General features: G+C 48.7%; 1 protein-coding gene across 3 annotated transcripts in view; it reads left to right on the top strand.

Annotated features, from left to right (window-relative positions):
• GCN1 (GCN1 activator of EIF2AK4) overlaps nt 1-26,242 on the top strand; it is a 66,966-nt gene that overhangs the window by 21,244 nt on the left and 19,480 nt on the right. For 2 of the 3 annotated variants that reach the window (XM_035257809.3, XM_078337421.1), the window contains 24 exons: nt 935-1,087; nt 2,685-2,777; nt 5,271-5,346; nt 5,497-5,656; nt 7,054-7,243; nt 7,342-7,466; nt 8,302-8,480; nt 8,777-8,870; nt 10,061-10,174; nt 10,293-10,491; nt 11,364-11,519; nt 11,903-12,084; nt 12,931-13,011; nt 13,318-13,461; nt 15,147-15,274; nt 15,434-15,623; nt 15,816-15,886; nt 16,763-16,928; nt 17,260-17,454; nt 18,870-19,116; nt 20,099-20,220; nt 20,422-20,536; nt 21,771-21,950; nt 25,060-25,280. In XM_035257809.3, coding sequence (XP_035113700.2) covers nt 935-1,087; nt 2,685-2,777; nt 5,271-5,346; nt 5,497-5,656; nt 7,054-7,243; nt 7,342-7,466; nt 8,302-8,480; nt 8,777-8,870; nt 10,061-10,174; nt 10,293-10,491; nt 11,364-11,519; nt 11,903-12,084; nt 12,931-13,011; nt 13,318-13,461; nt 15,147-15,274; nt 15,434-15,623; nt 15,816-15,886; nt 16,763-16,928; nt 17,260-17,454; nt 18,870-19,116; nt 20,099-20,220; nt 20,422-20,536; nt 21,771-21,950; nt 25,060-25,280 — 3,581 coding nt within the window. Of the gene's footprint in view, nt 1-934; nt 1,088-2,684; nt 2,778-5,270; nt 5,347-5,496; nt 5,657-7,053; nt 7,244-7,323; nt 7,467-8,301; nt 8,481-8,776; nt 8,871-10,060; nt 10,175-10,292; nt 10,492-11,363; nt 11,520-11,902; nt 12,085-12,930; nt 13,012-13,317; nt 13,462-15,146; nt 15,275-15,433; nt 15,624-15,815; nt 15,887-16,762; nt 16,929-17,259; nt 17,455-18,869; nt 19,117-20,098; nt 20,221-20,421; nt 20,537-21,770; nt 21,951-25,059; nt 25,281-26,242 lie in introns of all 3 variants that reach the window. The other variant, XM_035257808.3, reaches the window with a different exon arrangement.

Genomic DNA, 26,242 nt, shown 5'->3' with positions numbered 1-26,242 from the left:
GAGCTAGTTCTGCTTATTGCTTTTATTTTAATTTATTTTTTTAAAAAAGTAATTCAGAGTGTTGGAACACTGTGCTCATTGCTTTTAAAATAAACATAAAATCTTTTCAAAACAAAACCAAACCTTTAGAATAAAGATTTCTTGGATTCAAATTCATAACATTATCTGGAAAACCGCTTCCATTGTGAATTGTTCTGATATGCCCATTTAGTAGCTATGAAACAACAAACCCAGGTGTGGGAGGAAAACAAAAGAAACACAGACTTGAGCTATAGTTTTAACTCCTGGGTTTAAGCAATTCTCCAGCCTCAGCCTCCCAAGGCGCCCACCACCATACCCGGCTAATTTTTGTATTTTTTAATAGAGAGGGTTTCACCATGTTGGCCAGGATGGTCTTAAACTCCTGACCTCAGGTGATCTGCCCGCCTCAGCCTCCCAAAGTGCTGGGATTACAGGCATGAGCCACAGCACCCAGCAGAGCTATAGGTTTAGCTGGTTTCTCCTTTTTTTTTTCTTTTTTAAAATGAGTTTTGTTCAGAGGCCAGCATATTGGTTCTGGTTTTGAATATTGGTCCAAAGGTCATCTGATATGGGGGAAGAGTACCATATGGGAATTGATAGGATTGAGGGTGGCTCTGACTTGCCTCAACTAGTTATGTAATCTTGAGCAACTCACTTAATGTCTCTGCTTATCCATCAGTTGAGTAACTGGACTATTGGATTAGTAAGGATTATCTTTTGGCCTCTAACTTTGTGGTTGTAGAGTTTAAGTTTTGATTTAACTTCACTTCTTTTTGAGATATTTAACTCAAAATAAAAAAATTAACTGAAGGGCTCTAGTCATCCATTTCACAGCTGGGTAGATAAATCCTTTCTCAATCCTGTCATTTCCAAAGATCAGGATGTCCTTTAAGGTGCTGTCCTCTCTCCACAGGTGACACGTTGTTGCAGGCCCTGGACCTACTGCCCTTGCTCATCCAGACAGTGGAGAAGGCAGCCTCCCAAAGCACTCAGGTTCCCACAGTCGCTGAAGGGGTTGCCGCAGCCTTGTTGCTCTTGAAGCTGTCAGTGGCTGACTCACAGGCTGGTATGAGTCCAGAGATGTCCAGGATGGTAGAGACAGGGGCCTCTGACAAGAGTCCTTGGGAGGAGTGTTTCGATGTTCAGGGTTAGCTTGGTCCTGACCACACTGGATCAGCCACAGGTTTGCTTGTCATCTGCAGGATGTACCTCATGGTTGCATGGGCAATGAGAATGCAGCCACGGGACTGTGTGACTGTCCTCCTTTGTCCTGTTGCTCCATTGCTATACAGGCTTGTAGATGATACCCAGATGGACCAGGGTTTAGTATTGGAACTGTTTGTTTCAGTTGGTTATACAGTACAAAATTCAAAAGGATATAACATGAGAAGCTTCCCCTTAGCCCTGCCTTTCCGCTTGGCTGTTAAATTTCCCTCCATAAACAGTATTACCAATTTTGCACTTTGGGAGGCCCAGGCAGGCGGATCATGAGGTCAGGATATCGAGACCATTCTGGCCAATGTGGTGAAACCCCATCTCTACTAAAAATACAAAAAATTAGCTGGGTGTGGTGGCACGCACCTGTAATCCCAGCTACTTGGGAGGCTGAGGCAGGAGAATCACTTGAACCCAGGAGGTGGAGATTGCAGTGAGCCGAGATCGTGCCACTGTACTTCAGCCTGGTGACAGAGCGAGACTCCATCTTAAAAAACAAACAAACAAAAAAAACCCGACTGTATTACCAATTTAGTGTCCAGAGATAGTGTGTATATAATTGAACATGCTGGGTAACATTCTGTCTATACTGTATTCTACACAATATATATATACTATCTATACATTGTATTATATACTATATATACTATGTATAATATATCTTCAAGATGATTCCAAATCAGTACATCAAAAAGAGCTTTCTCATTATATTTTGTGGCTACATCACATTTCATGCTTTCTTTATTCCATCTCCCAGTCTCCGCTCTGCGACACACCTGAACTTACTCCTTTGGTTATGAATGGAGCTGAGCTCTTCATAATACCGTGTGTGCACTGTGGCCATGCAAGGCACTGGGCTACCTAGGGAATGCTAAGATGAATATGATCTTCTTCAGCGAATGAAGAAGATCTTCTTCTTTATGCTTACTTCATAGTAGGAGCAAGGAAACACAAAAACACATTTGTAGCTTAAAATGTGGCATTAGAGCAGTTTTGAAGGAGAGATTGCTTTTAGTTGGGGGGCTGGGTATTGGGAAGGGCTTTATGGAGGAAGCGTTTGAACTAGTGCCCTGAAGACTGGGAAGGATTTCATTATCCTGAAGGGAATGGCCCTGAGTGAGTCTAAGCAGCCCCAGTCAGGGAAGGGCAGTGAAAGCCGGAGTCTGTGAACCTTAAGTATTCCAGCTTGGCACCTGGGGTAGATGGGAATTCTGGATGAGAAGCAGTTCACCTAGGCTCTTGTAAGTGGCAGAGAACCACCAACGAGTTTCATACAGGAAGTGATACCAGAAGGACTGAGGTAAGTTCCCCAAATACAAGAGCACCCAGCGTCCTGCTACAGAGGAGGGTTTGCCAGCAAAGCCCACCCCAGCAGCTTCAGGATTGAGGCCATCAGCTCTGGGGGACATGGTGAGCTGTGTCATGGGATAACCTTTTGTTTCTTGCAGAGGCCAAACTAAGCAGTTTCTGGCAGCTGATTGTGGATGAGAAGAAGCAGGTTTTCACCTCTGAGAAATTCCTGCTTATGGCTTCAGAGGATGGTAAGTTACTCCACGCTTAGTTGAACTCGAGATTGAGACAAAGTCTCTTTGGGAAATCTTCAGAGAGGACCCTTTCTTGACCAGCCAGTCAGCTCTGCAAAAACCTGGGCCAGAGTGATCTGGCCAACAGCTTAGTTATTGTGGGAATGAATTCATTCCTGTAGGGAATGTAAGAAAGGTTAGGGAAATGGGACTTGGGAGATGTGTGGAGACAGAACTGTAACGGTTGTGGAGCTACAGTGTAAGCTGTAATTACAGCTGATTGGGTAATTGGTGCTGTCTCGGAGGTTTTCTTGTGTTGAGGCAGCTGGGGAGCTCTGGTGGAGTCTGGCAGGCTCAGCTCCCCCACCAAGAGACACAAAAACTACTGGTTTCTATCCTGGCAGAAAAGGAACAGTGGAATTTTAAATGTGTGTTTAAAATTCTACATTGCCTTAGGGGTGTCTGCCACTAATTGGTGATTCGAAGAGTCTTTTGACTCACAAATTGCAACATCCCATTAATGAGTGACAACTGTTAGTCATTTCCTGGTTTTAGAAAAATTTTTAAATTTTGAAAAGGAAATAGACTCATGTAATTCAAAAACAGATACAGGAGGGTCTACATTGAAAATTATATTCCTGCTTTGATCTCTGGCTACCCAGTTCGTCTGCTGTAGATAACTAATTTTATTAGCTTCTTCTGTGGCCTTGATATTTTATATATACACAAGTAAATACCTGTACATGTTTGTCCTCTACCTTTTTTACAAAATGTTACTGTGCCTACTGTATATACTGTGCTTTCTAGACCTGGAAATGAGTCCATGTCAGTGTATAATGAGCTTCATCCTTATTTTGGTGCTGTGACACTCAGATCAGATCGGTTTTTTTTTTGAGACAGAGTTTCACTCTTGTTGCCCAGGCTGGAGTACAATGCCAAGATCTTGGCTCATTGTAACTTCCGTCTTGTGGGTTCAAGTGATTCTCCTGCCTCAGAGTAGCTGGGATTACAGGCATGTGCCACCACACTTGGCTAATTTTGTAACTTTTTTTTAGTAGAAACGGGTTCTCCATGTCGGTCAGGCTGGTCTTGAACCCCCGACCTCAGGTGATCTGCCTGCCTTGGCCTCCCAAAGTGTTGGGATCACAGGCGTGAGCCACTGCGCCCGGCCTCTTTTTAGAACTTCATAGTAATTTTTTAGTTGTTGAGACAGGATCTCACTCTGTTGTTGCCCAGGCTGGAGTGCAGTGGCACAATCATGGCTCACTTGAGCCTTTACCTCCCTGGTCTCAGGTGGTCCTCAGCTTCCTGAGTAGTTGGGAGTACAGGTGCACACCACCACACCTGACTAATTTTTGTATTTTTTTTTTTTTAGAGATGGGGGTTTCACCATGTTGCCCAGGCTGATCTCGAACTCCTGGGCCTAAGCAGTGCTCCTGCCTCAGCCTCCCAAAGTGCTGGTGTTACAGACATGAGCCATCGTGCTTGACCTTAGTAACTTTTTTTTTTTTTTGAGACAGAGTCTTGCTTTGTTACCCAGGCTGGGGTGCAGTGGCACAGTCTGCTCGTTGCACTCTCTGCCTCCTGGGTTCAAGCAATTCTCCTGCCTCAGCTTCCCTAGTAGCTGGGATTACAGGTGTGCGCCACCATACCCAGTTAATTTTTGTAGTTTTAGTAGAGATGGGGTTTCACCATGTTGGCCAGGCTGGTCTTGAACTCCTAACCTCAGATGATTTGCCTACCTCGGACTCCCAGAGTGCTGGGATTATAGGCGTGAGCCACTGGGCCCAGCCTGGCACTCTGGGAGGCTGAGGCAGGTGGATCACCTGATGTCAGGGGTTTGAGACTAGCCTGGCCAACATGGTGAAACCCTGTCTCTACTGAAAATACAAACATTAGCTGGGCATAGTGACGGGTGCCTGTAATCCCAGCTACTCTGTCGGCTGAGGCAGGAGAATCACTTGAACCTGGGAAGCAGAGGTTGTAATGAGCTGAGATCATGCCACTGTACTCCAGCCTGGGTGACAGAGCAAGACTCTGCCTCAAAAAAATAAAAAAAGTATAGGCCAGGCCTGGTGGCTTACGCCTATAATCCCAGCAGTTTGGGAGGCCAAGACGGGTGGATCACCTGAGGTCAGGAGTTTGAGACCAGCCTGGCCAACATGGTGAAACCCCATCTCTATTAAAAATACAAAACTTAGCTGGGCGTGGTGGCAGGTGCTTGTATTCTCAGCTACTTGGGAAGCTGAGGCAGGAGAATTGCTTGAACCTGGGAGGCGGACATTGTTATGAGTTAAGATTGTGCCACTGCACTGCAGCCTGGGTGTCAGAGGAAGACTCCATCTCAAAAAAAAAAAAAAAAAAACTAAAAAAACAAAAAGCAAGCTGTAATTTCACATCGAGTGATAATTATATTTAGGTATAATTTTCAGCTTATTCTGTTATTTCTGGGTATATGTGTGTGTGTTTAACTATTTTTAAAACACTTCCATTCTTTTTCTCCCCTCCCAGCCCTGTGTACTGTGTTGCATCTGACAGAGAGACTTTTCCTTGACCACCCGCATAGACTCACTGGCAACAAAGTTCAGTACGTGACGCTGGCTTACCTTTTCTTTTGGGCCAGATGAGGGGAAGGCTGGCAGGAACCCGAGAAAGGCTGTGTGGCAGGTGGAATGGTTGGCTGTGGAAGGCCCTCCTCCCGGCCTTCCCCCATACCTGTCTGTCCCTGTGCTTGTAGGCAGTACCACCGGGCTCTGGTGGCGGTGCTCCTGAGCCGCACCTGGCACGTCCGCAGGCAGGCTCAGCAGACGGCTCGCAAGCTTCTCTCCTCTCTTGGGGGCTTTAAGCTGGCGCACGGACTCCTGGAGGAGCTGAAGACTGTCCTCAATTCTCACAAGGTGAGGGCATCTGGGCTCTAGAACTGGGGCTCTTGGATCCACTTAGCTGTCCCTGCTTATGCTGTGGGGTTTTGGCTGGGCCACTCCCTGGTCATTTTTCCTTACTCTGTGTGATGCTAGCATCTTCTGCTCTGCTGTCGAGCTCCAGTAACATCTTTCGTAGGATTCCGTTTCCTTTTCAGAGACTTTTTTTTCACATGTAGCTTTACTTTTTTCCCAGATTTTTTTTTGGGGGGGGTTGTTTTGTTTTGCTCACTGCACCCTCTGCCTCCCAAGCTCAAGTGATCCTTCCACCTCATCCTTGCAAGTTGCTGGGACTATAGGTGCACATCACCATGCCTGGCTAATTTTTTTTATTTTTTATAGTTTTGTAAATATGGTCTCGCCATGTTGCCCAGGCTGGTCTTGAAATCCTAGGCTTAAGTGATCCTTCCACCTTGGCTTCCCAAAAGTATTGGGATTAACAGGCATGAGCCACTGTGCCCTGCCCCTTTATCCTTGATTAATTGAAGAACACTTTATGTTTTTAAAGTACTTTGTGATTTATTTATTTATTTATTTTTGAGACAGAGTTTTGCTCCCATTACCCAGACTGGAGTGCAATGGCGCGATCTCGGCTCACCGCAACCTCTGCCTCCTGGGTTCAGGCAATTCTCCTGCCTCAGCCTCCCGAATAGCTGGGATTACAGGCACGCGCCACCATGCCCAGCTAATTTTTTGTATTTTTAGTAGAGACGGGGTTTCACCATGTTGACCAGGATGGTCACGATCTCTTGACCTCGTGATCCACCCGCCTCGGCCTCCCAAAGTGCTGGGATTACAGGCTTGAGCCACCGCGCCCAGCCGCACTTTGTGATTTTTAAAGCATTTTCTTCCCATTTTTCCTTTCGATTTTGTTTTTTTACGGTACCTTTCAAAGGCAAATAGGGCTTGATATTCTTATTTTATGTGAATTGGCCAGGGTCCCAGGAGCTCAAATGAGTTGCACAGGGTCTCCCAGCCCATGGGGGGAGACCCCCAAAGACCTGGTTGTCATTTCTCTGCCCTTTGTACCATGTTCCACTGCTTCCCTCCCACCCTAAGCCTGTTGAGGAATGTGGGCCAGTGGCAAACTTGCCGTCACAGGCTGGGTCTCCTGGACCAGTTTCTGTTGCCTTCTTTACCCCTGTAGGCTTTTTAGATGCAGAGTCACAGGTGCTTCCTTCTTCCAGGCACATCTCACAGCCTGTGGGTCCCTTTGCAGGAAGCTGGGCATCCATCTCCACCGCAGCAAGGACCCCAGAGAAGAACTGAATGAGGGGCCGTTGTGTCCGTGGCATATTTGGTTCCTGTGTTCCAAGCCTCCACAGGGCTCTGAGCAGTGGGGTTCTTTTGTGTTCTCATGTGTCTCCATGCAGGTGCTGCCCTTAGAGGCTCTGGTGACCAATGCTGGGGAGGTAACTGAGGCAGGCAAGGCCTATGTGCCTCCACGGGTCCTGCAGGAGGCTCTATGTGTCATCTCTGGCGTGCCTGGACTCAAGGGTGATGTCACCGACACCGAACAGCTGGCCCAGGAGATGCTGATCATCTCCCACCACCCATCCTTAGGTCTGTGGTTGTGGTGGGTGTGGGAGAGCACAAGGCTTTATGGGGCGGGATAAGAGCAGGCCAGGCAGAAGGCCTCAAAGAGCTCCCTTCCCCTTCAGTGGCCATGCAGTCTGGACTTTGGCCAGCGCTTCTTGCCAGGATGAAGATTGATCCCGAAGCCTTCATCACCAGGCACCTGGATCAGATTATTCCTAGGATCACCACACAGAGTCCCCTAAACCAGGTGATGGGCTTGTAATCTGGTCTGGGCTCAGGTCTGGGAGGGGCCCTCTCATCACAGGGTGTGGGAACAGAGGATTCACAGAAGCAGGTGAAGGTGGATGAAATGTAGGCTGGACCCTCGGTTGCAAGTGTCAGAAATATAAACTGGTTTAAGCACAAAAGGGAACTTACTGCCTCATTTACATGCAAAGTCTAAGGATATGACTGGCTTTGGCTAATGCTGACTATCCAGGAGTGTGCCATGGGCCTTAGGATGCTCTGAACAGGGGTTCAGATGTTGCCCTGGGGACACTGTAGGTAATGTCTCTCTTACTCTGTCCCACCCATCTTGGTCTCTTGTCTTTGTTTTCCATGATGTGGGCTCCATCAGGCTTTTTCCCTTTCTGGTAGCACAAGAGCCGCTAGAGTTTCAGGCTTTGTCCCCCCATCAGCTCCAGGGGGAACAGCTTGCGTATTTCCATAACGTTTACTGGCTTGGGGTCGCTTTGACCCTGGTTAATCTGACTTGGAGGCCATGCTCATCCTGGTGCCCCGCCTTCTGTTCTGGGTCACATACCTATCTCTGGAAAGAGTGAGGGCAGCTCCACCTGAACCATGAAGATTGAGAATTGGGAAGGAGTGTATCCCCTCATGTCAGGTGCTGTCAGACAAAGGGGCACTGCTTGGTGAGGAAAGCAGACACAGACTCCAGCCGGCCACTCTGATGGGCAGTGCCCAGGAGTATCAAGGCGGTGCCACAAAAAAGGGAAGCCAGTGCCAGGGACATTCAGGTGTGGTGGATCTCTCGCCACTTCCAGCTTTGGCACACATTGACCATGTCTGCATTTGTCTGGCAGTCCTCCATGAACGCCATGGGCTCCCTTTCCATCCTGTCCCCGGACCGGGTCCTCCCACAGCTAATCAGCACCATCACCGCCTCTGTGCAGAACCCTGCACTGCGCCTGGTGACAAGAGAGGAGTTTGCCATTATGCAGACCCCTGCTGGGGAGCTGTATGACAAATCCATCATCCAGAGGTGAGACCTCACTTGTGGGCTCAGTTACCTTTGCTCCCCAAGGCATAGTTTTCTTGCATGTGGGATGGAGCCAGCGCCTGCTGTGGGTCAAATGCAACAGCCTATCCATTCATCGGCTAAGTGCCTGCTGCGTCCCTGCCATGGTGCTTAGGTTCTTGGTACTAAAGTGTGTCCAGTATCTGGTACTATCCTGGTGCACAGTACTTAACAGCTAGTTGGAATTTCATGGCTGGTGGGAGGCTGACAGGCCTTGTGGTGCTTTTCACGCTGGTTGATCACCTGCTCTGGTGTTTCAGTGCCCAGCAAGACAGCATAAAAAAGGCCAATATGAAGCGAGAGAACAAAGCATATTCCTTCAAAGAGCAGATCATTGAGCTGGAGCTGAAGGAGGTGAGTACATAGAGGCACTCGCAGGAGGTGGCTGCTGAGCTTGGTGGCCTCAGGCTGGTGGCTTTTCCTACTGCACATGAGCTGTTCACTTGGATCATCCTGAGGCCCATGGCACACTCTCCACTGACCCTTTCTCCAATAGCTCCTTCTACCCACAACTCAAAACTGATTTTTTTCTCTGCTGCGTGCTGGCAGCAGTGCACATGTCTCCTCTGCTAAGTGGTGTTGCTGGATTCCATGTCTGTCCCTCCACTTCCTTGAAAGCTGGGACCCCTCTAGACTCCTGATAGCAGGCACAGCACATGGTACAATGGGACTTCTGGGGAATCCTGGCTTGATTCCTGAATTCAGCTTTGGACAGAGCTGGTTCTGACAGGAGCAGTGCACAGAGGACTCTTTCCTGTCTCAGTGTATGCTCTTCTCTGTCTTTATGAGGCAGGATTCTTCTTGTCTTTCATATCTCAGTCCACATTTGCCCTCTCAGAGAGGTGGCCAGCCTGTTCACCCTATCCAGTGTAGGCCCCATCCTTCCTCCCAGTTACTAAGCATCATATTCATTTCTTTACTAGCATTTGTCATAACCCAAAATATGTGTTTGTTTACTTGTTTATTGTCTGTTTACGCCTGCTAGATTGTGAGCTCCCTGAGGGCAGGGACTTTATCTTGTTCCTTACAGTATTCCTGCCATCTGGAACAGTGCCTGGCACAGTGCAGGTGCTCACTAAATGTTTGCTGCGTGAGTGAGTGAGTTCTGTGCCTTGTTGTCTCAGGTCACCATAGCAGGCCTTTTCTAGGCTTCAGCGTATCCTGTGGGAGAGCTTCTGTAGGGAGGGGTTGGAGAGGAGGAGGCTAAAGTTTTGATTCTGAAGCCATGTGGCAGTCAGACTACCCATTTGAGTACATTGAGGAACTTTGTATTTCTCTAACATATAAAAAGCTCTATTTGGTTTTGTCAGTAGAGAATCCAGTAAAAAAAAAAACCTTCTCTATTGCTGTCTTCATTCTGTAGAAACCAGGTGGCTCTGGACTTTGTGGGAGGTAGTGGGGTGCACATGATGGGTTCAGGGGCGCAACTCACAGACTTAGAGCTGGCGTGGTGCTGTTTGTGTGGAAGCAAGCTCACCTGCCCTGTGGGAGAGGGAGGTCTGTTCCCTGGAGACGGGATTGGTTGGTTTGCCCATCCCTTCTAGGAGATAAAAAAGAAGAAAGGCATCAAAGAGGAGGTGCAGCTGACCAGCAAGCAGAAGGAGATGCTGCAGGCCCAGCTGGACAGGGAGGCACAGGTCCGGAGGCGGCTGCAGGAGGTGAGTGGCCACCCCTGCCACACGCCCATGCCGGAGGAGTGCTGGGAGGCCTAGGCCCTCTCCTTGCCGTTGCAAGCAAGGCCCTACTGACCTGCCTCCTGGGCAACTCTGCTTGCAGCTGGATGGGGAGCTAGAGGCGGCGCTCGGACTGCTGGACATCATCCTGGCCAAGAACCCGTCCGGCCTGACCCAGTACATCCCTGTTTTGGTCGACTCTTTCTTGCCATTGCTGAAGTCTCCCCTCGCTGCTCCCAGGATCAAGAACCCCTTCTTGTCCTTGGCTGCCTGTGTCATGCCCCCTAGGCTCAAGGCTTTGGGTTAGTCCTTATTTGCTGGCTGCAGGGATGGCCCAGGGGTTGGACAGGGTGTGCCCCTGAGTGCCTGTGGGGAGGTAGGTGGTGACATCAGCTGCTGAGTTTTGTTTTCTTGTGGGAGCAGCCTTGGAGACTTCAGCTAGATGTGCTTCGGAGAGACATAGTGCCTCCTCTTCTCTCCCACTTCACATCTGTGCAAGTGGAGTAGGTTATAGATGCTAGTCAGTGTTTGATCTTTGTGTACCAGTTTTAAAACTGAGAAGTCAGAAGTTCAGTGGCAGTGAGGATGGTTTGGTGCAGGGTGGTGACTCAGTGCAGCCCAGGGCTCCTGAGCAGCCACGTGACAGTGAACAGAGGCCTCTGTGACCTTTAGCTTCCTATTAGCTCTGGAGAAGCAAACACCAGGTAGGGTGGCTGGGAATTATGGTGGCCTTGCTTTTGTGGATTTTTTAACGGCCTTCAGCAGGCTTCTAGCGTAGCCTAATGGGGATGTTCCCATGGGTGAGGCTAGAATATGGGAACCATTCTGAGTGGAAAAGTCAGTCGTTGCATCGGGAACCTGCCAGAAGTGTCACCTGGCTGTCTGTTGCATAGAGGTGGAGGTGCTGCACTGATAGAGCTTCACTCTTGGCTGAATGACCCTTCAGTGGCCCTTGTCTCATGTCAGTGTACTCATTTCATGAGTGTCTAAAGGGCAACTCCCTGCCTACCTGCCCTCTGAGGCTGTCACAAAGATCAAGTGAGAAATTAGGTTGGGGACATTTTGGCAGAGCAGAAAGATTTTTTTAAGTCAGAAGGATGAGGCACTGGGTCCCCTGTCTGAGCCTGGGCTGGATTCTGTGTCATCCCTGCCGGCTCTCTCCTCTTCAACACAGGCACTTTGGTGAGCCACGTGACCCTGCGCCTGCTGAAGCCAGAGTGTGCCCTGGATAAGTCCTGGTGCCAGGAAGAGCTGTCAGTGGCTGTGAAGAGGGCGGTGACGCTGCTGCACACCCACACCATCACCAGCAGAGTGGGCAAGGGGGAGCCAGGTAAGAGCTGGGACGGGACCAAGGGCACCAGGTGGTGTGAGCTGGTGCCAGGAATGCTGCTCGGGCTGCAGCATCACCCAGGGCCTCCTGAACCTGGGGGGTTGGACCAGATGGAGGATTTCTGAGTTTAGCCCTGGTAGTTTACTTTTTGTCACTGGCGTCATCTTCTCTGTTTTAACTCTCACATCCTGGAACTGGGCAGTGTTTGGTGGTAGAAGCAGAGTTAAGTTTTAGAACTGGGCTACCACTGCTGTCTCTGTCATCGTGCCATGTGCTTCCAGGTGTCAGAACAGGCCCCTGGCCTTCCCTGAGGATGGAAATGGGCAGCAGTGGCCCAGGTCCCTGCCCTGCCTGCAGCATCCGATTGCTTCATGCTCTCACAGGTGCTGCACCCTTGTCTGCGCCAGCCTTCTCCTTAGTCTTCCCGTTTCTGAAGATGGTGCTGACTGAGATGCCCCACCACAGTGAAGAGGAGGAGGAGCGGTTGGTCCAGATTCTTCAGATCCTCACTGTCCATGCCCAGCTGAGGGCATCCCCAAGCACCCCACCCGGGCGGGTGGACGAGGTTGGCAGGGAAGCTCTGCTCTCTCCTTGGTTTAAAGGGGATCAGGGAGGCAGGGGCTGTGGACACTCTCTGTCTTATAAACAGTTCTGGTGAGGAAATAGAAGGTGTGTGTTTATACCAACAGCAGCCTCACACAGTGTTGTGGGTTTTTTAAGGCAAAAAATGGATCAGGCTCTTTTTTCATGTGACTGAAGACTCTGGCTCTCTCACTACGTCAATGCATATCTTACTGACTTTATTGGCTGCATGAGATTCTGCGCTATGGATGTACCATGTTTTACTGAACTCTTTACCTGTTGATGAATATCTTAAGGTTGTTTCTGTCTTTTCTCTGTTTTGAGCAGCACTGTGATGTGCCCTTTTGTATGTATATGCCCCTTACTTGCCCTGTGTGAGCATGTCTTTAGGACAGATTCATTAGACATGGAATTACTAGATTACATGGCATATTCTGAGCTGAACTCTCACTAGGAGTTTTCTTTTCTCAAAGCCTAATGCAACCTCAGATAGTACTAATATTGTCAGCGATGGGTGAAAGAATATCTCATTTTATTTTGCATTTCTTATAAAGTTGAGTATCTCTTCATATATTTATGGTCCTTCTGGATTTCATAGTCTGAATTTCAAGCGTATTTCAGAATTTAGTTTTCAGTTCCTGGGGATCATGGTTGACTGGGGTTAGCACCTGTGGACCTAATTGTAAGCCTAATGAGGTTTCTATGGTGGGGCCAGTTGTATGACCCAGAATGTTCCTCTGTGGGTGAGGGATGCCCTGTCCTTGGCCGCCAGGCTGGGTTATAGACCTCCCCACAGCCTCATCTCGACTTACCTGCTCTTCTCTCCTAGAATGGCCCGGAGTTGCTGCCTCGTGTGGCCATGCTGCGTCTTCTGACTTGGGTGATCGGGACAGGCTCGCCCCGCTTACAGGTGACCTGGTTTTCAGTTGGCTGTCACTGTGACTCAGTTTTTGACCCAGAACTCAGGTCCCAGCATAAAGGGTGGAGTCCTAGTTTCCTTTCAGCCCTCACTGTTGGACCTTGGTAGAAGGACTGCTTTAAAGAGCCAGCCTGACTGTTGTTAGCTAGTGAGGGGTTTTGCTTGTGTCCTGCCACTGGAGCTGGGGTCTTCACCTCTGCAGTGCTGTTGGGTGGGCGTTCTCAGTGCATATCCCTTTCTGGCCCCATAGTAGTAAATGATTTGCTGACTGAACCAGTGGATTGATGTTCTCCTTAGGTTCTGGCTTCAGACACCCTGACCACCCTGTGTGCCAGCAGCAGTGGTGATGATGGCTGTGCCTTTGCAGAGCAGGAGGAGGTGGATGTGCTGCTCTGTGCCTTGCAGTCCCCGTGTGCCAGCGTGCGGGAAACCGCGCTCCGGGTGTGTACTCATTCTCTCACAGGGACACCGCGGTGTCCCTTGTCACTCTGTGCAAGTAAAAATTGCATGATGGGCATTCGAGAGAATGTCCCTCACCCTAATGGGAGACCTAGAGGCAAAGAGAAGAAGTCACAGGGTTGGGTCTCTCTGAGAATCAGAAAACTAAGCAGTCGTGATGTATCACTCTATGTTTCCCTTCACCTTGGAACACTACTTAATTTTTTTTTTTTTTTTTTTTTAGACAGAGTTTTGCTCTTGTTACCCAGGCTGGAGTGCAATGGCGCGATCTTGGCTCACTGCAACCTCCGCCTCCTGGGTTCAGGCAATTCTCCTGCCTCAGCCTCCTGAGTAGCTGGGATTACAGGCACGCGCCACCATGCCCAGCTAATTTTTTTTGTATTTTTAGTAGAGACGGGGTTTCACCAGGTTGACCAAGATGGTCTCGATCTTTTGACCTCGTGATCCACCCGCCTCGGCCTCCCAAAGTGCTGGGATTACAGGCTTGAGCCACCGCGCCCGGCCACACTACTTAATTTTTAAACTGGATTGTGGACCTCGGTGCTTTCATAGAACAGATCTAACTTGCAAGAGGTGTTCATTTCTGTAGCCCACTATCATGTACTTGGCTTTTCTTTGTGGCTTTTAGACCAAAAACTAACGCATCCGCTTGGAGTGGTAAGACAGTGGTTTCTACCTGCTCATCCGTGGCCTCCTGCTATTGATATGTGACAGAGTTTTCACTCGCACTTGGTAAATTGTGAAAAATGATGGCAATATGGTAAAGTTTTCCTTAAACATTATTTGAACAGTCCACCTGTGGTGGCTCACGCCTATAATCCCAGCAGTTTGGGAGGCTGAGGTGGGTGGATCTCAAGGTCAAGATGTCGAGACCATCCTGGCCAAAATGGTGAAACTCTGTCTCTACTAAAAATACAAAAATTAGCTGGGTGTGGTGGCGCATGCCTGTAATCCCAACTACTCAGGAGGCTGAGGCAGGAGAATCGCTTGATCCCCGGGAGGTGGAGGTTGCAGTGAGCTGAGATGGTGCCACTGCACTTCAGCCTGGCAACAGAGTGAGACTCTGTCTCAAAAAGAAGAAAAAAATTATTTGAACAAAAGGAACACACTTTTTCTGAGGTTTTTATCTGTCTGGTTTAGTTAATGTTTTAATTTTCTCTTTTTTTTTTTGAGACAGAGTCTTGCTCTGTTGCCTGGCGCCAGGCTGGAGTACAGTGGTGCAATCTCGGCTCACTGCAACCTCTGCCTCCCGGGTTCAAGCAGTTCTCCTGCCTCAGCCTCCCGAGTAGCTGGGACTACAGGTGCATGCCACCACACTCAGCTAATTTTTGTATTTTTTAGTAGAGATGGGATTTCACCATGTTGGCCAGGATGTTCCCAATCTCTTGACCTCGTGATCTGCCCACCTTGGCCTCCCAAAGTGTTGGTACTACAGGTGTGAGCCACTGCGCCCAGCCTTAACGTTTTAATTTTCACATTAAAAAAAAAATTTTTTTATCACCACACTCTAAGAAACTTACTAAGAGTTAATTGTAAATGATTTAACTTTAGCCACATGTGGTTAGTGGCTACATCTTGGACAATACAGCTTAGGGAGAGGTGAGGAGGCAGGTCAGAGGCTCTTCTGAAAGATCGTGCCTCACACGGTCCAATCCCACCCCTTCCAGGGGTTGATGGAACTCCACATGGTATTGCCAGCACCTGATACCGATGAGAAGAATGGCCTGAACCTTCTGCGGAGACTCTGGGTGGTCAAGTTTGATAAGGAGGAGGAGATCCGGAAGCTGGCTGAGAGGTGAGAGCCAGCACATCATTTTCTCCTGCTCCATCCTCTCTCCCTTTAGGAAATAACGGAATCCAGTGTGTTCAGCCTCCAGTGGGGAAGAAGGGCTGGGTTGGCAGAGCAGGTGCTGCAGATCTTTGTCTAAGTAGCCCTTCCTTGGATCTCCCACAGGCTCTGGTCAGTGATGGGCCTAGACCTGCAGCCAGACCTCTGCTCCTTGCTGATCGATGATGTGATCTATCATGAGGCGGCTGTAAGGCAGGCGGGGGCTGAAGCCCTTTCCCAAGCAGTGGCACGTTACCAGCTCCAGGCAGCGGAGGTTATGGGCAGACTCATGGAGATTTACCAGGAGAAGCTCTACGTGAGTGACCTGTGCAGCCCTGATGCAGTACGGTTGGGTGGGTCTCTGCTCAGCCCCCTACTACGCCAGACAGGAATCTCAGGGCTCACAGTGGCTCAGGGTAGCTGCGGCTAGTTTCCCACCTCATAGTCCTGGTGCCCAGAGGTCATTCATCTGCCCATTGCAAAGCATTTACCAACTTGTCTGTTGCAGCGCCCCCCCCCAGTGCTGGATGCTTTGGGACGAGTTATTTCAGAATCTCCTCCAGATCAGTGGGAAGCCAGGTATAACAATTGTTCCAGCCTCATTCTACTCTAAGCTTTCTGAGATGTGGCAGGTTGGCTGGGTGGGTGCTGTGAGGAGGCAGCGTGGGAAAGTGAAAGAGCAGGACCTCCCTCAGAGTTGGGGAGGCCTGAGTTCAAGTGCTGGCTTCTGCACTCGCTGCGTGATTGTGAGTGTGTTTCTCCCTTTCTCCACGACTCTGTTTCCTCATCTGTATTCAGGGCACAGTAACTGAAGCTACCAACCTTTCTCCCCAGAGCCCACGAGTAGCAGTTGGAGGATTAGACAGATGTCTGGGAGCAAGTGGGACCTTAGAAGACACTTGTCTCCCAAAGAACAGGCGCAAAACTTGCGAGGGTGTTAGTTTTCTGAATGGCTCATCCTGTGACGTCTTGTGTGTTGTGCAGGGTGGTATATGGGCCCATCCTGGCTTATTTTTCATTCCAGACCATCAGCCAGGGATAGGACACAGATTCTTTGCTTTGTGACTGGAAAGAATAATACCATTTTGCCCTTCGAGAATATGTTCATTTCCAAGGGTCTATATATCTGGTTCCTTTACCTCTGTCTTCTCTTACAGCCTGCCTTTTGCAGGTAGAGGGGTGAGCACTGTACTCACATTCCCCTCTGGGGAAACCAATGCAGGGCTGGTCACCCAGTAGGAGGTAAAATCAGGGCAGATGGCAAGTCTCCATATGACAAGTGGGTTGTTCCAGAACATTGGGTGAGCACTGGGTGGTGGGCTTCATGCTGTTCTCTGCCCACAAAATGGTGTTTGCCTGAGGCAAGCTCTCTCCTTGCTGTGCACAGACAGAAGTTCCAGTGGTAGAGGAGGCCCCCTGGCTGCCTCTCCTGATGTGCTCCCGCTTCTTTCCCAGGTGTGGCTTGGCCTTGGCTCTCAACAAGCTCTCCCAGTATCTGGATAGCTCTCAGGTGAAGCCACTCTTTCAATTTTTTGTCCCTGATGCCCTCAATGACCGACACCCAGATGTCCGGAAGTGCATGTTGGATGCAGCCCTTGCAACACTCAACACCCATGGGAAGGTAAGAGGATTTCAGTCAGCTGAAGAGACAGGATAGGCCAAGGCAGACGATAGGGCTGAGCAGGGGACAGAGATGCTGAGTTCCAGGGATCCTGGCACTCAGTGACAGGGTGGGATGTGACATGTGTATTTCCTTTGAGCCAAAAAGACCACGATAGTATGTTAAATTCTTTTAAGTCTGTAGCAGTCCTGCCGGAAAACTAGGAGACCTGCTGGCGGGCATGTCAGGATGCCTGTCCTAGAGCTAGACATGGTCTTGGTCTTCAGGGACTGTCGTCCTCAGATGCAGCCTGTAGGGTTGACCTGAGGCTCTGAGGGGTTTGGCTTTCCAGGAGAACGTCAACTCGCTGTTGCCAGTATTTGAGGAGTTCCTGAAGAATGCACCCAATGATGCCAGCTATGACGCCGTGCGACAGAGTGTGGTGGTCCTGATGGGCTCTCTGGCCAAGCACCTGGACAAAAGCGATCCCAAAGTGAAGCCCATTGTTGCCAAACTCATCACTGCTCTCTCTACCCCCTCTCAGCAGGTACCTGCCATCTGGCCTGGGACCCACATGTTAGTTAGAGAATTGGGACCTGACTGTGGTTAGGTAGTGGGATACAAGAGGCGGAGTTGGACAATCAAGACCCAGAAACCCTGGTTCTTGGCAAGGATTCACCCTCTGTCCCAGGGCAGAGCCTGGTATGTAGTCAGGAACACTCCTGGAGAGGGAGTTTCTTTGTAGCTTTGTCCTGATAGACCTCCCAGATAGTTTCATTTTTTTCTACTCACCCGGTTTACAGTCAAGAACACCCCTTGAGAGGGAGTTTCTTTATTTTGTTCTAATAGACCTCCTAAATAGTTCCATGTTTTCTACTCACTAAGGTGCACTGGGGATCCAAAGGGAAAAAATAAAATAAAAAGGCAGGCTTTCTCTTATGTCAGGCCTTTTCCTGGGCCTTTCCATGTGTTGGTTATGTGTTGCAGATGCATTTTAATGTAGTCTCTAAGCCACAGTGCAAAGAAATTTCTTTTTCTTTGTTTTGAAAAGTATGCATTTATATATATATATATTTCGGATTTGCATTTGGACCACCCAGAGTGTCCTCAGAAGATGCACAGTTGCACTGGGCATGGTGGCTCATGCCTGTAATCCTAGTGCTTTGGGAGACTGTGGTGGGAAGATTATTGAGGCTAATAGTTCAAGACCAGCCTGGGCAACATGGTGTGATCCTGTCTCTACAAAAACTTTAAGCCAGATGTAGAAGCCATGCCTGGGTGACAAAGTGAGACCCTACCTCTAAAATCAAAACAAAACAAAACAACAAAAAAGTTTACCAAAAAAATGCACAGTTGAAAACAGGTTCCAAAACTGTGGTCAAATATGGTGTCAGAAAGTCCAAACAACAGAAGGGTCACATCTGGACACCTGCCAGCTTGGCATCAAGGTTGCTCTCCCAAGCTGGGCTTAGTGAGCTGTGGTTGGGAGGCAGGAGTGTCTTTTGGTCCCATTCAGTTTGTGCCTGGTCCTATAAGGCCCTGCCCAGTTTCTCTGTGATTTCTACAAGTTTGGAAACTGAAAGACACATGCTGTCTTTATGGAGGCAAAGCAGCACACTTCTATGGAAGCTTTTTCAGAGGATTTAGTCTTTAGAGTCCCCTCCTTTGTCCTCCCACCCTGCTGCCCAGACAAGGTTTTCCGTTTAGACCAGAAATGGTACCACAGGATCTGAAGCTTTTGTCGTCCACAGATTGTAGTGTATGCCCTGAGGGGTATGCGATACTGTATATACAACATTGTTTGCTTCTCTGGTGCCCTGTGATAACCGTAAGCAGTGACTGAGATGGGGCTTGGGAAATCTAGTGGTGGGTGCTGTGTAGGACGGTCAGCCCCCTGCCCTGCCACCAGCCATGAAAGGGCTGCAACTGAGCCACGGCATTAACAGGCAGGCCCTTCCCCAGGTCCAGGAGTCTGTGGCCAGCTGCTTGCCACCCCTTGTGCCAGCCATCAAGGAGGATGCTGGAGGGATGATCCAGAGGCTCATGCAGCAGCTGCTGGAGTCAGACAAGTACGCAGAGCGCAAAGGGGCCGCGTATGGGCTGGCGGGCCTTGTGAAGGGCCTGGGCATCCTCTCACTGAAGCAGCAGGAGATGATGGCAGCACTGACTGACGCCATTCAGGATAAGAAGAACTTCCGCCGGCGAGAGGGTGAGTGTCTCTGAGCTTGGGGCTGTCCAGCATGGGAAGTTGGTCCCTACTTTGCCAGAGGAAGGAATCCGATCCTGGCGCCCCAGGCGGAGGCTACTGCTTGTGTGTGTGCTGCAGAGGGCCCTACTGTGTGCAACCCAGTCCAGTCGGGTCCTTGCTGATTTCCTTGGACTTGCAAATTTCTAACTCAGCAACACCCTTAGCTGAGAGAGGTTTCGCTTTTTTTTGGAGACGGAGTCTTGCTTTGTCACCAGGCTGGAGTACAGTGGAGCGATCTCAGCTCACTGCAAGTCTCAGCTCATTGCAATCCCAGCCTCCCAGGTTCAAGCAATTATCCTGCCTCAGCCTCCAGAGTAGCTGGGATTACAGGCGGCTAATTTTTGTATTTTTAGTAGAGATGGGGTTTCACCATGTTGGCCATGCTAGTCTTGTTTGTTGTTTTTCTTTTTTGAGACAAAGTTTTGCTCTTGTTGCCCAGGCTGGAGTGCAATGGCGTGATCTTGGCTCACTGCAATTTCTGCCTCCCGGGTTCAAACGATTCTCCTGCCTCAGCCTCCCGAGTAGCTAGGATTACAGGCATGCATCACCACACCCAGCTAATTTTGTATTTTTAGTAGAGACGGGCTTTCTCCATATTGGTCAGGCTGGTCTCAAACTCCTGACCTCAGGTGATTCTCCTGCCTCAGCCTCCCGAAATGCTGGGATTACAGGTATGAGCCACTGCGCCCGGCCTGTGGTTTGGCTTTTCTGTTAGTGTCAGCTGTTAGTCTCCTCCCTTCCACTCAGCCACATCCCTGCTCTGGGGCTTCTTGAGCTGAGACGGAGGGTGCTACTTCCTCATGGCGCAACCACTAGTTCCACGGCTTTTCTGAGTGTTTCCAGAGGAGTAGGAGGTGGCAGGGAGGTTGCTGTCCCTTCTGTTCTCTGTGGCTATCCCCAGGGGACATTCTGTTCCCAGCCGTCCTACCATCTTTTCCCCTAGGAGCCCTCTTTGCCTTTGAGATGCTCTGCACCATGCTGGGGAAGCTCTTTGAGCCCTACGTGGTTCATGTGCTGCCCCATTTGCTCCTGTGCTTCGGGGATGGGAACCAGTATGTGCGTGAGGTAAGTCCCTAGACTGCATGGGAGAACAGCACTGAAACTTTGTGAGGTATGTTCCCAGCTGTGTCTGTAGGCCTTGGCACAGGGTTTGATACAATAGAACCCTAGGAAGCATTTGTCATGGGAGGAACATTAGGACTGGTGTCAGGCCTTGCCCCTTGCTTGGGCGAGGAGGCCCCTGAATATCTTTTCTCCTCCCTTGAGGCTGCAGATGACTGTGCCAAGGCCGTGATGAGCAACCTGAGTGCTCATGGGGTGAAGCTGGTGCTCCCCTCCTTACTGGCTGCCCTGGAGGAGGAATCCTGGCGGACCAAAGCTGGTAAGACCACTCCCTCTGTCTCTCTTCCCAGCTTCCTGTTCTGAAAACCAGCCTCAGCGAGGATCCTGGGTAGCCACAGCTCGTGTCCTGTGAGCTCCCCAGCCCAGGGATAGGGTTAAGACTCTGCCTTTCTTTTGAAATTTGAGGTGGAGTCTTGCTCTATCCCTCAGGCTGGTCTTGAGCTTTGGGGCACAAACCATTCTCACAGGAACACGCCACTACACCTGGCTAATTTTTTTACTGTTTTAATAATGATGTAGTCTCGCTATGTGGCCCAGACAGGCCTCGAATTTCTGGGCTCAAGTGATCCTCCTGCCTTGGCCACCCAAAGCACTGGGATTACAGGTGTGAGTCACCACACCTGGCCAACTCTGCCTCTGGTGGTTGAATCTTTCTATGGTTTATGTGCTTTCATGCCAAGAACAGGTCTCTGACAAGAGCTACAGCCTTAAGTCAGAAAATCCTAGAGCTGTAAAGCTCTTCTGTGGCTTTAAAGTTTTCCCCCCTCAGGAAAGCTCTTTTTAAAAATAACCTTTGGCAGAGAATCTCTTGAGGCCAGGAGTTTAGACTAGCCTGGGCAACATAGCAAGATCCCTACCTCTACCAAAAAAAAAAAATAGTTCATGTATGGTGGCACATGCATGTAGTCTCAGCTACTCAGGAGGCGGAAGTGGGAGGATTACTTGAGCCCTGAAGTTGGAGGCTGCCATCACACTCCAGCCTGGGCGGCAGAGTGAGACCCTGTCTCAAAAAAAAAAAAAAAATCTCTGGCATCCTAATAAGCAAACAGATACAAGTAGAGCTGCTCTAGTTAGGGGAGGATCACCACCTAGGACCCTCCCACTCAGCCTCCTTCTCAGTCCTTCAGATTTCACCCTGTAGTTTGAAACAACACATCTAAATCAGTTTCCTCATTTGTGGATGAATTTCAGTTCACTGAAATTCAGGAAATTGACCTTGCATCTCACTGTAAGGGTTAAACCAGGTCTCCCCAATCCTGGTCTCTTTCTCCCATACTGCCCTGCTTCTCACCTGGGATCCCACTGTTTAGCAGGCCTCAAGAGCTTTTTTGACCGCTCTGCTAGAGCCAGCCCCCTCTCCCCTACTCCCAGTGACTGCTCAAGCACAGTGTGCAGGGACCAGGGTCGATGTCCCTTGCCCATGTAGCCAGTGCAGTTGAATTGCTGGCCTGTGCTCAGTGATTCAGTGCTGGGCTTGTGTCTGCCATCCACAGGGTCAGTGGAACTTCTCGGGGCGATGGCGTACTGTGCTCCCAAGCAGCTGTCATCCTGCCTACCCAACATCGTGCCCAAGCTTACGGAGGTGCTGACCGATTCCCACGTCAAAGTCCAGAAGGCCGGACAGCAGGCACTCAGGCAGATCGGCTCTGTCATCAGAAACCCAGAGATTCTAGGTAGGCCTCTCCCATGAGGGTGCTTGCCCTGGCCTCCTGCCAATCCCACCACCTTTGGACACTGCAGGGAACTTGCACTGATTCAGCTAAGATCTTTTTCTTTGAGGACAAATACGTTCACAGTGAAATAGCCTCTAAATCCTGGGAAGCCCTTATCCTAGAATAGTTATTTGAAGGTAGTTTGGAAGCATTCATTCTGTTTTTCTCCTGGTCTGGGGCAGATGTCATTGGCTCTACAGATAGGGACACTGAGTCATTGGCTCAGGAGCAGTTTGACTCCAAGAGATCCCTGTGCACTAAGAGATCCCTGTGTACTAAGCTGAGCATGAGGCCAACAGAACTGAATGACATTCTCTGGACCACATCAGCACCATTCAAAATATTAGGACCTTTGAAAACTTCAAAAGGTCCTGTTCCATGTCATTCCAGGAGGCCTGTGATAGAGGGGAGGGTTAAGGAGGGGATAGGATTAACTTAAATACTCTGCATGTGGTTCGTTCTCGAACACCAGGAAGAGGTTGATCGCTAGGAACAAAACCGAGCCAGCCACCTTGACCAGCATGTCACTGTTAAAGTCTAAGCTTCAGCTGGCAGTGCCCTCTCAGTGTACTTCAGTATGGAAAGTATGGAATAGCCTTAAAATACATAAAACAAAATTTATAAAGCTACAGGGAGAAATTAACAAATACATTATATCACGGTGGGAGATTTCAACACACTTTTCAGTTACCGATAGGGCAGACCAAAAATTTACTAAGGATATATGCTTTTCAGAAATTTTATTTCTGTGGTTCACGCCTGTAATCCCAGCACTTTGGGAGGCTGAGATGGGCAGATCACCTGAGGTCAGGAGTTCAAGACCAGCCTGGCCAACATGGTGAAACCCCATCTTCTACTAAAAATACAAAAATTAGCCGGGCATGGTGGTGCGTACCTGTAGTACACTTAGCTACTTAGGAGGCTGAGGCAGGAGAATAGCCTGAACCCCAGAGGTGGAGGTTGCACTGAGCTGAGATTGTACCATTGCACTCCAGACTGGGCAGCAGAGTGAGACTCCATCTCAAAAAAGCAGTATTTCTTTTTAAAATATTTTTTTCAGCTTTACTGATATATATTTGATAAGTAAAAGTTATATATACTATGTGATGTGTGTATTTTTTTTTTTTTGGTGGAGTCTCACTGTTGTTGCCCAGGCTGGAGTACAATGGCGCAATCTCAGCTTATCAAAACCTCCACCTCCCAGGTTCAAGCGATGCTCCTGCCTCGGTCTCCCAAACTGCTGGGATAATAGGTGTGAGCCACCGCTCCTGGCTGTGATGTTTTGTACAATGATGTGTGCATTGTGAAATGATTACCATAATCAGGCATTATCATATTCCTCACTTTACATGTTTTTTTTTTGTCTACACATTTAATATCGACTCAGCACATTTCTCGTAGCAAATTTCAAGCCTATGATGAATATTATTAACTGTCATCATCGTGCTGCACATTAGATCTCCAGAACTTATTCATCCTGCTTTACTAAAAGTTTGTACGCTTTGACCAATGTCTCCCACGCTCACCCCCAGCCCCTGGCAGCCACTGTGCTACTCTCTGCTTCTGTGGGGTTCAGCGTTTCCAGTGCTCAACATCCCTGAGGGATCCTGAGGCCCGGAACAGTCTCATCCTTATCACATGAGTAGAAATGCCTTCATTTAAGAATCCAGCATAGATCTTTTTAAAAAGCTGAGATATAATTCACATATAATATGAAATTCACTCTTTTAGAATGTATAATTCAGTAGTTTTTCGTATATTCACAAAATTTCATAAACATCACTGCTATTTTCAGAGTGTATTTTTCATCACCCCAGAAAGAAACTCCATACCCATTAGCATTTTTTCTTCATTTCCCCGCTACCCCCAACCCCTGACAGCTACTCATCTACTTTCTGTCTCTGTATCTTTGCCTATTCTGGACATTTCATACACATGGAATCATAAAATATGTATGTGACCTTTGTGTCTGGCTTCTTTCACTTAGTGTAATGGTTTTGAGGCTCATCCATATTGTAGCATGTTTTAGTACCTTCATATGGCGGAATAATATTCCATTGCACCGGCAGACCACATTTGGTTTATTCCTTCATTAATGGAATTGGGTTGTTTCCACTTTTGGGCCATTAAGAATAAGGCTGCTGTGAACATTTGAGCAAAAGTTTTTGTGTGAACATAAACTTTAGTTCTGTTGGTTAGACACCTAGGAAGAGAATTAATTGGTGGGTCATATGGTAACTCTCTTTACTTTCTGAGGAACTGCCAGACTGTTTTCCAGTGTCAAATGGCTGTACTGCTTGATATTCCCAATAGCAAAGTTTGAGGATTTCAGTTGTCAACACTTTGTTGTCTCTCTTTTTGATTATAGCCTCCTAGTGGGTATGAAGTGGCATCTCATTGTGATCTTGATTTGCATTTCCCTAATGACCAGTGATGCTGAGCATCTTTTCATGTGGTTATTGGCCATTTGCATATCTTCTTTGGAGAAATGTCTATTCAGGTCCTTGCCCATTTTAAAATTCGGTTATTCTTTTTTTTTTGGTTATTGTTGCCCAGCATGGATTTTTATAGTGGATAAACTCCCTCAGCTGTGGTACTGGGTTTTTAAGAGCTCATTTTATCTAACCTTAGTACTTTGTGCTTCACCCCCACTGCTGGTTAGGGGACTTTGGTGTCACAAAACTGGCTTTCCACAACATCTTTTCTGGATTGCTGGTCTCAGAATCAGGTCCATGGTGGTGATCAAGAAACAGTCCCTATGGAAGGTCAGCACAATAGCTGCAGTTCAGTGCCCATTGAAACCAGCCCATAGGTGCTCTTCCATGTCACAGCTCTACAGTGCAAAGGGTAATAGCTGCCACCTCCACATAGTGACCTCTGCTTCCCACCAGTGAAGCAAGGATTGCTCTTTGTGGACAGCCTGTCTTCCCCAGCTGGTGACTTGTGGGGCTTCAGGGAGGAGGTATGCCAGACTTCCTTCTCTTCTGATCCATTCTAGTTCTGGGGGCTCAGGAACTTTGCTGCTGCATAGATGTGTATCAACCAGGCTCTCTTCTCTTTGGATGTACAGCCATTGCCCCAGTCCTTCTGGATGCCCTGACGGACCCCTCCAGGAAGACCCAAAAGTGCTTGCAGACCCTGCTGGACACCAAGTTCGTCCACTTCATTGATGCCCCGTCCCTGGCCCTCATCATGCCCATTGTCCAGAGAGCCTTCCAGGACCGTTCCACTGACACGCGGAAGATGGCAGCCCAGATCATTGGCAACATGTACTCCCTGACAGACCAGAAGGTAGTAGCCTACCTGGGGCTGGTGTGGTACAGACCAGAAGATGCTGAGTGCAGAGTCAGAGGTGTACAGTCTCCACATTAGACAAGGAAAGATATGGGCATTAGTCCCTACTTATTTTTGTGGGGAGAAATGAGCCATTTTGGGGTGGAAATCTGGGCTCTCTGGGCATCTTACAGAATGCAGTGGTTCAAGTCCTTGATAGCTTAGTTCTCACCTGAGACCCAGATAGGCGTGTCTCTCTTTTGACCTCTCAAGAGTGTTGAATATACTGCCACTTGGAGTCTTTGCAATGTATTCTTGTCAGGAGAGTCTGGTTTGGGAGATACGCTTTGTCTATTAGCTCCGAAGAGCTTACATGTGTGATCTCACTGTCTACCACAGCTCAGCTTTGCTTACTGAGGCTATGAGCAAAAAAATACAAAGTGGAAAAGTTGCATTAATCCTAGAAAATTTGGGAAATTAAAAAACCAGAAAAACAGACCAGAATTGTTGGCTCATGCTTGTGATCCCAGGACTTTGGGAGGCTGAGATGGGAGGATTGCTTGAGCCCAGGAGGTTCGGGATATAATGAGCTGTGATAATACCACCGTACTCCAGCCTGGGCAACAGAGCAAGATCCTGTCTTAAAAATTAATTAATTTTAAAAATTAGAAAACCAAAATATTTTAACATTTTATCCACAGTTCCCTACCACAAAAATAATTACTGTTCATTTTTTTTTTTTTTTTTTGAGACAGAGTTTCGCTCTTGTTACCCAGGCTGGAGTGCAATGGCGCAATCTCGGCTCACTGCAACCTCCGCCTCCTGGGTTCAGGCAATTCTCCTGCCTCAGCCTCCTGAGTAGCTGGGATTACAGGCACATGCCACCATGCCCAGCTAATTTTTTGTATTTTTAGTAGAGACGGGGTTTCACCATGTTGACCAGGATGGTCTCGATCTCTTGACCTCGTGATCCACCTGCC

The sequence above is a fragment of the Callithrix jacchus genome, chromosome 9 (genome assembly GCF_049354715.1).
Source record: "Callithrix jacchus isolate 240 chromosome 9, calJac240_pri, whole genome shotgun sequence".
Classification (NCBI taxonomy): Eukaryota; Metazoa; Chordata; class Mammalia; order Primates; family Cebidae; genus Callithrix; species Callithrix jacchus.
This window is presented reverse-complemented; position numbering and strand designations above follow the sequence as displayed.